The 11,622-nt window shown below is 40.9% G+C and overlaps 1 protein-coding gene across 1 annotated transcript in view; it reads right to left on the bottom strand.

The window, feature by feature from the left end:
• Positions 1-1,273: 1,273 nt before the first annotated feature.
• Positions 1,274-11,622, bottom strand: part of LOC138959391 (carboxypeptidase E-like) — a 37,269-nt gene continuing 26,920 nt past the window's right edge. The window contains exons 6-9 of the mRNA XM_070330855.1: positions 9,297-9,436; positions 6,355-6,472; positions 4,686-4,984; positions 1,274-3,986 (exon numbers count right to left, since the gene is read on the bottom strand). Coding sequence (XP_070186956.1) covers positions 3,774-3,986; positions 4,686-4,984; positions 6,355-6,472; positions 9,297-9,436 — 770 coding nt within the window. The 3' untranslated portion in view covers positions 1,274-3,773. The remainder of the gene's footprint in view (positions 3,987-4,685; positions 4,985-6,354; positions 6,473-9,296; positions 9,437-11,622) is intronic.

The raw sequence follows: 11,622 nt of genomic DNA, 5'->3' as shown, positions 1-11,622 counted from the left end.
TCAAACATTTTCAAAACTGTACATGCAAACCAACAAACACAGAACATTTTGTGATGCTTTTATTTGATTTCACAAGACCATGACAAGGACTCACAAGGGAAGAAAAATATATCTGTGCATTGAGACTCTGGTTTGGAATGTGATCAACAAAATGGAGATAACTTTAAAAGTTTTAAATACTTGTACAGATAACCAAACAAATCCCAAAAGATGTTAAAATGCAAAAAAACTTATTGTAAATGTGACACAAATACGTAACAGACTAAAAGAAAGTCAGATATACTGGGAAAATGGAAAAGATCCAAATAAGATCTGTAAAAATAAAACCTTGCTGTTATCAGAAACCCTGTTGCGTAGCAGTAAAACATGGCAGATTAACTTCAATATAATAAAGAAAACACAAGAGATCAAGCTTAAAAAATTAAAATTAAAATTGCCATGTCTGACTATTCATTTTGATAATTGATTGAATAGCGTAAGTGATAAATGATTATTCAGTTTGAGCCAATAGATTTAAAAGAATACTTTATATACATTTTGACTTTAAGTCATAATTTTGCTAAAAATAATTATGTTCAATGTGTAAACACATTTATTAACAAAAGGGACAATGATTGCACATTTTCCTAAAATAACAACATAAACACTTCATTATCTCAAGTAATGTGTAACATTATACAGGTAAACAGGGCCGGACCAAATGAGTTGTAAGGGGGGGGTTCCTCCTTTTTTGGGGGGGCAAATCAGCGAAGTGGCGAAGCCACAAGCGCGCGCCTGCAAACTTCCGCGCGCGAACTAGGGGGGCCCGGGGGCATGCTCCCCTGGAAAATTTTTGAAAAACGGTTAAAATCTGTGCAATCTGGTGCATTCTGGGCCTTGTTTTGAGGGTTAAGAGCAGCATTGTTTTGGTGCTAAAACTAGTAAAAAAAAAAAAACACTCAAAGCAAGGTACATGCTTTTTCCAGGGGTGGGGTTCCGGAACCCCTGGAACCCCCCCCTGGGTCCGGCCCTGGTAAACACTAGATTTACACACTGAATGCAAAATAATCTAGCCAATTCTGTTAACATATAAGTTAAAGAAAGCACTTGTAGATTTAAAAAAAATACTGAAAGTATGAATCAACTATCAAGTACATGTATAGGTAATACAATTACAAATTTTCTCAAGAAACAATAGTTCCTCTATACTTAACCGCCTTTTGGTGAGCTAAGATAAAGAGCAGATATTAATGAAAAAATACTAAGACTCTGCACCTCACTTTTTTTTTGGGGGGGGGGTAAAATACTTGCATAATATTGATCCTTTATTGTGTTACCAAAAACCAAAGAACCTTTTCTGTGCGAGAAGCAGATGTACTCAAAGTTTTGATATCTTGCTGTCAGAATGAACAATTTTGTTGACCTTTTCTCTTTCTGGTTTGATTTTTCTGAAAATGGAACAGGACTTTTTAGGCCAAACAATTTTAGCACTTGAAGTGCCTCAAAATGCTGCCACACATAGAGTAGCTCCATTAATCCTCTTATCACACACACTGTATACAACATACAGTGACACTATAATAACTTTCAAGAAATACAAATCTGTGGAATACCCTTTTGTAAATGAGATATATTTGGCAATACACATGTGTGCATCATAAATTAACAAGACCAGCCTACCTCCCCTATATTCACAACCAAAAACATTTGGGGCAACAATGGCTGTGCATATAAGTACAATACAATCTAACACAGACTGTTGAGTTGCTGTCCAAACGGTGGGAGATTTATTGCACAAGAAGTAAAACAACAGGGTGTACAAATTGATTCCAATTCCAGTTTTATTAATAAACATTTTAATAATAAAAGACTAAAATGTTACTGATGTTCAAAAGGATTCACACTCTTAACAACGAATAAATGCTAATGCTGGTGATAGTACATCACAAAAATACATTTAAGAGGTACAGACAACCACAAAAACTGAATCCACACAAACAAAAATAGAACTTGTTATAGATCTTGTCACATGAAAACAAAATCTTAATTAGAGTTATGTAGTTTTTGACAGGTAATTGTATGTCGCATTATTGGATTTCAATTTGAAAAAAATCAGAGATCTTGATAAAATTCAAAGAAATGTCTCTGAGGACTGAACAGTGATGAAAAAGATACTGGCAAAACGTATGCAGAAAAATGTTCAACCTTTTAATTTATATGTTCCTTGTATCTTATTTTCCTGTGAGAAAGTTCAATTTATTTTTTAAAACATACTTTTCATAATTAGAATTATCACTGTGTCACTAACACAAACGTAAATAAAAATAAGGATTTGCAGGAGTTAACAAAAGGAGTTAAACTCTGTCCGTTGTAATATCAGCAGAACGCTGTAACCGGTTGTCTTTAGGGGAGTAACAGGGAGGCAACTCAAAGATCAACAAATGAACTGGTGATTAGTTAACTCCCTTCACATGACAAGTTTGAGGAATGTAAAATGCACCAATACCTGAGTTTGCCTCCCACATGACAGAGCAGAGATAACTTTCCAGTTACAACCGCAAAATAGATAAGCCAATTTTCTGCATAATACATTTCACTTAAATTCTCATTCATGGTTTGGGAATGGAGAGACACTTTGTATCTCACAGTTAATTGGTCTCTGCAACTTGTATTTAACATACTCTGGGAAAAGGAACGCTAAAACAATTATCAGTCAAGAAGAATGCTTTTCACTGTTATAAAATATGAACAACAGTCATGTTTAAAAACTGAGGAAAATCCCAGATCAGCTGTTTTAGTTGAAATACAGTGGCTGATCGGCAGTGGAATGGTTTGACATTTTTCGTGCAAGAGAAGAACATAGGAATGCTTGAAACAACGTCACTTTTCAATATTCATCAATATGCCTTGAGATCTTTCTTTTCTCTGAGACAATTCATGCCGGAACAGATTTTGACATGTGTTTGTGTGCATATGTGTGTGTGTGTGTGTGTGTGTGTGAGTGTGTGTGTGCGCGCATGCATTTTTATTTTAAATATCAATCTTTTTCTTTCACCTGGGCATCAGCTCATACTATATGCTTGCCACCCTCAATTTAGTACTTTCATTAATATGTACATTAAACACCTACTCTCATCTTTACGTTCTCACACAACCTCTGTGAATTTTCCAATGTCACCGTGGACAAACAGAACACCGTGTGAATTCTGCAATTATCACAGCCTTGTATTACTTCCCTTCACAACTTGCTCTCTGTTCCCTACAGCCATGCTGCGAAAGTTTGTTTGTTGTACATGGCTTCGGTCTCTCTCTGACTAGTACCAGATTGAGGGTGGCTGGCTAATATTCTTGTTTCAATTTTGCCACACCTGTTAAGCTATATATGCTAGTCACCGGGGTAGCACATTGAAAAATCCTACTAAGGTTCAGAAAATCACCACTAAGCTTTGTCACCTGCTAAATTTGTGTAAGGCTTTTTTATTTAAATAAGTCTACTGGAGTGGAAAAAAAGGTTTGACCTTAAAATACTCTATTGCATTTTAAGTAGACACTACCTGAATTACAGAAGCCAAATTTGTTTCTCCATTCTTAGAATTCCTTTTCCAGACTGCAAGTCATTTCATAACTAAACTTTTCAGCTTGACCCTTTCCTACTAAACACTATACACCCTGAGTTTGATTTTCCTTTCGACTAATACCATTAGTAACGTCTTTCAGTACCATCTCATCCTTAACAAATCTTCCTCACATGATGCCCAGAACAAAACCATTTCCACAATCCTAAAGATTTACATCTACTGCTGTGACATCAGCTGCTGCCTCATCTGTGTTGGAAGCAGACGCATGAACTCGAGGCGGGTCTTGGGGTCAAGGTTGCCCAGCTCGACGGAGAGGGCGTAGTAGAGGTCGGAGAGGGCAAGGTTGGGGCTGAGGGAGCTCCAGTTGATGCGGCCGTCCATGTAACTCAGCAACTCCTGCAGCACCTGGCGCTCCTCTGCCTCTGTCAGCTGGGGGCAACATTGGAGAGTGTTCAGTAAAGGTGGGTCTGTGTGATTACATGTTTTGGAAGTGTAAAACTTAGTGAGAGTCACATGCCATGAGAATCACATGCCATATTTGACTGAGAAATTAAACTGAAGTCAGGCTAAAGAGGTGCCTCAGTTGTATATGAATATATATATACATATATTTGTTTTTACATTTTATTCACATAAACACTGATCTTACTAAAAGCAGACAATGACAAGTATAATGAAATTAACAAGTGAATTTCTTAATTCCCTCTTTTCTCCTCCCCCTACATGCATCCCTCCCACCAAACAGCTGACATGCCCAACCCAACCCAACCTAACCTGCCCTGCCTAAGAGGCTGTTTAATTCTACGAGCTTCCAAGTCTGAGAATATAAAGTCTGCAGCAAGCTGCTACCTTTTCTGGTCATTTTAGTACAACTTCTTTCCTTCACATTTTCATTATTACACCAATCAGCCTTTTTGATGTTGTTTATTGTTGTATTGTATTTCAAAAAAGTGTATGTGTGTATGAATGTATATGCACACCAGGACAATTACCAATGGCTGTAATGCTATATGGCATAATAAATCCTGTTCTACTGTTCTCTTGTTCATACAAGTTTTGTTTAACTGGCTGGAAATACTCAAATCCACATGACACAGTTCACAATCACAGACCAAAGAGCACCCTCACCTCCATGACCTTGGCCTCCTCACTCTCCACGTCGTTGACCTCCTCAGGCACGTCACTCTCTGCTCCAGCCTTGCTCTGCAGCTGCTCGCATCGAGCGCTCACCTCAGCGTCATCAGGCTTGGCCTCTGTGCTGGGGGTGAGCGTAAAGTCGAGCAGCGCAGCCTCTTTAGCGTCGTTGGACCCCACGTACATGTCGTTCTTCACGACAACACACTTCACGCTGGGGTGGTAGCCATCAGCACCTACTGTCACCTGGTAGCTGCCGTCGCTCAGCAAGCGGTAGTAGTCACCGCCCTGCACTGTGGAACAGAATAGTATGCAGTGAAAAAAAGAGAACAGTTTGTTGTTCAATGTTGGAACGTTTAATTATTGACAAGACAATACGTTACCTTCACAGACATATCGACCCAGCTGTTTTTTAAGTGGACAGACGAACACTATTTAGACAACATTTATTTTGACAAAATGTTCAGCGGCTTGCAGTTTTGGGATTATTAGTAGGCAGTGAGTTGAAAGTCCTCTGTGTTTAGTAGGGGCAAAGGAATAGAAATACAAAGAAGCATGCTAAGACATGTGGCTAAAGACAGAAGTAAAGTGGAATTGTCCTGCGTTTCAGAAGGGGCAAAGGAGTAGAAATACAAAGAAGCATGCTGAGACATGTGGCTAAAGACAGAAGTAAAGTGGAATTGTCCTGCGTTTCAGAAGGGGCAAAGGAGTAGAAATACAAAGAAGCATGCTGAGACATGTGGCTAAAGACAGAAGTAAAGTGGAATTGTCCTGCGTTTCAGAAGGGGCAAAGGAGTAGAAATACAAAGAAGCATGCTAAGACATGTGGCTAAAGACAGAAGTAAAGTGGAATTGTCCTGCGTTTCAGTAGGGGCAAAGGAATAGAAATACAAAGAAGCATGCTAAGACATGTGGCTAAAGACAGAAGTAAAGTGGAATTGTCCTGCGTTTCAGAAGGGGCAAAGGAGTAGAAATACAAAGAAGCATGCTGAGACATGTGGCTAAAGACAGAAGTAAAGTGGAATTGTCCTGCGTTTCAGAAGGGGCAAAGGAGTAGAAATACAAAGAAGCATGCTGAGACATGTGGCTAAAGACAGAAGTAAAGTGGAATTGTCCTGCGTTTCAGAAGGGGCAAAGGAGTAGAAATACAAAGAAGCATGCTGAGACATGTGCCTGTACACAGAAGTAAAGTGGAACCTTTTCACAGAGCACTGTGACAGAAAGTCTGCCATGCTGAGATTTTGCCAACAATCACATTATTAGCTAGTTGGGAATTACAAATTTGAAAATGATCAGGATTTACATGTTTGTTCCTCAAATCAAGCAAAATATCCCAATTATCCAGTTCATAAGAAGATTAACTCTAACCGTAGCCATGAGATAAAATGTGTCACTTTTTACTTATTTGTTTTTTATAGTTCTCACTCTCCCCTTCTTCACGGTTGGACATTCAGACATTAATCTGTTCACTGTCTCATCTTCATTTCATGATAGGATGATTGTTTTAATCAAGAGTGAAAACATGCAGGTGTGTGCAACAAAAATACCAATCTGCACATTTATGTAAACCCTGTATCCTGAACACATCCATCCTGAAATCAAAACATCATAAACAAAGCAATCAATAAATCTAAGATAAGTACGGTTTCGTTTTACAACTTACAGGACAGAACGTCGTGGTCGACGAGATCGCCTGTGGAAAAGTCTGTCACCTTGACCTCAGCATTAGCCACAGGTTCTCCGGCACTGTTGCTGACCACTCCCTTGATACCAATGTGAGTCTGGAACACACCACAGCACACGGTTACCACACTTATCTCATAGGAGTGTCCATCTGCATTAATGGAGTCTTGTTTCAGCCAAAATTAAGTCTGGCCCAGTCCAGCAGCTTGGCAAAACACAGGCAGAGAACCACTCAAGGGAACATTAGATGCAGACACAGAGACACATACTGCCAATACACACATACTGAATAGCTAAATGAGGAAGTAGCTAGGTAACAAATTAGAACACATGTACTACATCAAAACAACAACAAAACACAACAGCAACCAGTGTTGGTAAATTCTTCATCAAATTTCAGTTGCGGACTTGTTCAGGATGGGAATGACAAGTAAGGAATGAGGGCATGTAATGTACATTTACTACATCAGTTTAAAAAAAGTCTGACCCACATAAAAAGCAAAAAAGAATATAAAATTAAGGCTTGAGTTGAGCTAGTTCACTTGAAAAGCATGCCTGAAAATTGGACAGGAGAGGGGTAGGGGTGGGGGGAGGGGAGGTTACGGCATTATCATGCCACACCTTGATTAAAAATTCTGGCTGCACCTGTATATCTTCACTCAAGTTTTAAATAATGTCTCATTCTTTCACATTTAAAAAATACATGCTACACACTGAAAAAAAAAACCACAAAAAGTAAAGAAAATCAGGGCAAAGCAAAGAAAGAACCAAAAGAAACATATATAAAAAAAAATTAAAAATTAAAAAACACAGAAAATGTAAACTTTCAAAATTTTACATCATGGCACACACACAAAATTCTGCAGGACAATGACTCATATCCTGTATCCGCAAACCCAACCCTATCTTTTTAGTTTCAAAATGCAAAGTGGATAGAAGAAACAAGAGTGTGATGACTTCATGTAAAGATAAGGAAAGATGACACATAATGTGACTACATGTCAGGCCAGCATCAACTAAAAAGCAAATAAACAAACAAGAAGGGCAAAGCCCATACGACTCACATGCTTTACACATTTTTCCTACCAAAATACATGTGACCTTGACCCAAGGTCAAGGTCATCCAAGGTCATGCAACACAAAGCTGTTAATTCAAGACATAGGAAGTACAATGGTGCTTATTGGCTCTTTCTACCATGAGATATGGTCACTTTTAGTGGTTCACTACCTTATTTTGGTCACATTTCATAAGGGTCAAAGTGACCTTGACCTTGATCATATGTGACCAAATGTGTCTCATGATGAAAGCATAACATGTGCCCCACATAATTTTTAAGTTTGAAACAGTTATCTTCCATAGTTCAGGGTCAAGGTCACATCAAAATATGTATACAATCCAACTTTGAAGAGCTCCTGTGACCTTGACCTTGAAGCAAGGTAAACCAAACTGGTATCAAAAGATGGGGCTTACTTTGCCCTATATATCATATATAGGTGAGGTATTGAATCTCAAAAACTTCAGAGAAAATGTGAAAAATGTGAAAAATAGCTGTTTTTTAGGCAACATTTATGGCCCCTGCGACCTTGACCTTGAAGCAAGGTCAAGATGCTATGTATGTTTTTTGGGGCCTTGTCATCATACACCATCTTGCCAAATTTGGTACTGATAGACTGAATAGTGTCCAAGAAATAGCCAACGTTAAAGTTTTCCGGACGGACGGACGGACGGACGGACGACTCGGGTGAGTACATAGACTCACTTTTGCTTCGCATGTGAGTCAAAAAGGAAAAGGCAAAAGAAGGCTGTATGAACAGAATATCTCAGTCATAATTTGTTGCTGCCCTATATATTTGTCTCACACACACACACACACACACACACACTAAAAAAAAAGAACAGAAAGAGAAAGCAAAGTAAGACCCTCATGACAAGTCACAGAAAAGGGAGGAGGAACAAAACCGCCTCTGAACTCCTCCGGGACAAAAAAAGCTTGTCAGTTCCAATTATCTTAAATACCCTTCACCAAGCAAAAAACACATAAATCAATGGCATAAATTCACCACACTCGCAGCAAAGCTATCAAATCAAAATGCATCGCATAATTTCATAACAAGACCCACTGGTTTTCCATTACCTACCTCTCCGCTCATCCTGCTGTAAACAATTAGAAAGTTTTCATTTACATGGCGTTCCTTGTTAAACACACAGTCCTCCACGTGCAAACATTTTGACTCACCATCTCAGATCTAGCCAGGCTTTTGCATGGGATAAGACCATCCCTCCACTTGGACATATACACAGAATCCACAACATGCCTGCATGCGTTCTGAGCAAAGTGGAATTCTTTTTATTGATCAATTTCTGATCAGACACTTTGTCACTAGAACCCTCACTTCAACTCAAATTTGTGTGCGAAACTTTGTTACTGGAACACTTACTTTACCTCAAATTTGTGTGCGAAACTTTGTTACTGGAACACTTACTTTACCATAATTTGTGTGCGAAACTTTGTGACTGAAACACTTACTTTACCTCAAATTTAAATGTGCGAAACTTTGTCACTGGAACCCTCATTTTACCTCAAATTTTATGTGCGAAACTTTGTCACTGAAACCCTCACTTTACCTCAAATTTTATGTGCGAAACTTTGTCACTGAAACCCTCACTTTACCTCAAATTTTATGTGCGAAACTTTGTCACTGGAACCCTCACTTTACCTCAAATTTTATGTGCGAAACTTTGTCACTGGAACCCTCACTTTACCTCAAATTATGTGCGAAACTTTGTCACTGGAACCCTCACTTTAAACTCAAATTCTTTTGCGAAACTTTTTCACTGGAAGTGGAACCCTCACTTTAACTCAGAAACTTTGTCAGTGAAACCCTCGTTTAACTTTGACGGGGAATGGCACATCTCCATACCTGCAGCATGAAGTTGAGGAGGGCGACAGCGTTGTCCTGCCAGTAGGACTCCAGACGGTCTTCAGGGGGGAACTTGTCACAGCCCAGCTCCAGCGTGATCTCAAAGCAGTTGGTCTCCAGGTAGTTGTAGTCCTGCATTCCTGTTCACAAATAGGACAGAGATGGTCACAACTACGCAGTCAACAGAAACTCGAAAATTTTTAATTAAATTTTCATTTGATTAATATACTTACCCGAGTCACATATTAGCATTGACGCAGTCGAGATGCTAGGTTGACTGAAAAACGCTATCCCGTCTATAGTATAAGGGAAGCAACCCAAGCAAAAAAGTAGCAAGCTTGCTACCCTGGGTTGCCTCCCGTAGCGTGCATCACGCCACAGATCTCGTACCCGATACGAGACACCCTCATTCGACTTCTAGAATACAAAGAAACTAAAAGCGGGGAAGGTGGGAGGGAATTACCTATGTGACTCGGGTAAGTATATTAATCAAATGAAAATTTAATTAAAAATTTTCGATTAAATTACATATTCTTACTCCGAGTCACATATTAGCAGATAACTCCAACAAGGTGGTGGGTAAGATCAAAAAGTTCAAACTCACTCTAAAGTTCTGGAGAGACAAAAGCCAGCTGCCGCCAAGGAAGGAATAGGCCGAGACCCATCCTGACAGAGGGCAGCAATGTCTGCAGAACCTGATAAGACAAAATCCTAGCGCCAGAAGCTGTGCGCAGGACATCATCCAAACCCCATAGGCCAAAAAGGCCAAGGAGGAGGCCCAGGCCCTGGAATGAGCTCGGGCCGAGCCGAGGGAAAGATAGCATAAGCTATGACAAGGCGGAGGGCAAGAAAATCCCTTGCCAAGAAACTGGCCCACTGCCAAAAGTCAGGAAAGGATCCCGTGAGAAAGCAACCACTGACTCACTCTAAACCCTTGCCAGGAACTGGCCCACTGCCAAAGGACAGAAACGGACCGAGAACCACCCTGATTGACAGCCGAGATGTCTCTCAGGCAAGAAATGCGAAAGACGACCTCAGAGAGCCAGTAAGCTGTGCCCAGCACTTCTTCCAATCTTCTGAACCGTAAAACAGTCCGGAAAAGGACCCCAGTCTTGGATAAACCCGACCAAGTAGAGGGAAGGACAAGCTGCCCCCCCCCCCCCCCCCCTTAAATGGAAGGAAATGCTAATGGCCTGGAAAAGATCCGTGCGTAAGGTTGCCGGCTAAGCCCTGAAAAGGACCGACCCTCACGGAGACCATAAGGCAACCATGCCAAAGTAAGAAAACTTTGGGATGGAGTGAGGCCCAAAAGGCCGTTGAGAGAACAGTCAGCTCCGGAAGAGTGACCAAACTCCAAACCGGAAAGAGAGAGACGCCTGAGTATCAAGTACCAGGGTCCAACTCAATGAGCAAAACTCAAGGGAGACGGTCACCGGTCGTCCCCTGCCCATCCCTGCGAAAGCAGAGAGAGGGGTAAAAAAGGGGACGAAGCGACCTAAGGTAGTGCATAAGCACCGCAAATGCGGACCCGCAGTGGCCAAATCCTAATGTGACCGGAGACCGGAAACAAAATGACAAAAGCCAGCGTGATCGCAGAGCAGACTGCTTGTAGGTAATTGAAAATGAATAAAAAAACCCGAAACAGAAAGGACGAAGCTGGTAAGAAAGACGGAAAACCGTGAAGCGAACCAGCCGTCAGCCTCCCGAGACCAGAGTTCTCAGTAATAGTCATAGTTGCAAGTGAAAAAGGGGTGACCAGGCCGGAAGCCCAACCCAGCAGAAATCGTCCCAACTCACATCATGCAAGCATGATGGAGAAGAGGAAGAGACGAAATCCGCAGTCACAAGAACCAATTGCCAAAGTCGCAACACGACAGGCAGGAGACTATAACACAGGCTAAGGCCGAGAGCCTTGCTGCCCGTAGGCCGGCCATTGCACCAAAGTACTCAAAGTACACAGGCACAGTAAGAAACCAAAAGTTTCGGCCGCCGAAAAAGATGCTGGCCTAGAGGCCAGCACCGAGAAAACTGGAACATTAGCTAGACCTCTGCCCAAAAAGGGGAGGAGTAGCCAAAAAACCTGAGAAAAGTGACAAGCCAAGAATGACTTCTCAAACATGCAATGCCCAGACAATGCACCCTCAGGAAAATCTGAATGTTACTTCCGAGGCCAACTCAAGTGAACCTTAAGTTTGGACGAAACACCAGAACGCGTCTGATCGCTAGAGAAAGACAAAGTCAGACTCGGCGAAAGACAAACCTGGACCGAGTCCAGAAGCTCGTGGCAAGAGAAAACGGGGAAGCCCAAAGGCAGAAACCCCCTTTT

This window comes from Littorina saxatilis, linkage group LG2 (genome assembly GCF_037325665.1).
Source record: "Littorina saxatilis isolate snail1 linkage group LG2, US_GU_Lsax_2.0, whole genome shotgun sequence".
In the NCBI taxonomy this organism is placed as follows: Eukaryota; Metazoa; Mollusca; class Gastropoda; order Littorinimorpha; family Littorinidae; genus Littorina; species Littorina saxatilis.
The sequence above is the reverse complement of the archived record's forward strand: the minus strand, read 5'-3'. Positions and strand labels throughout refer to the sequence as shown.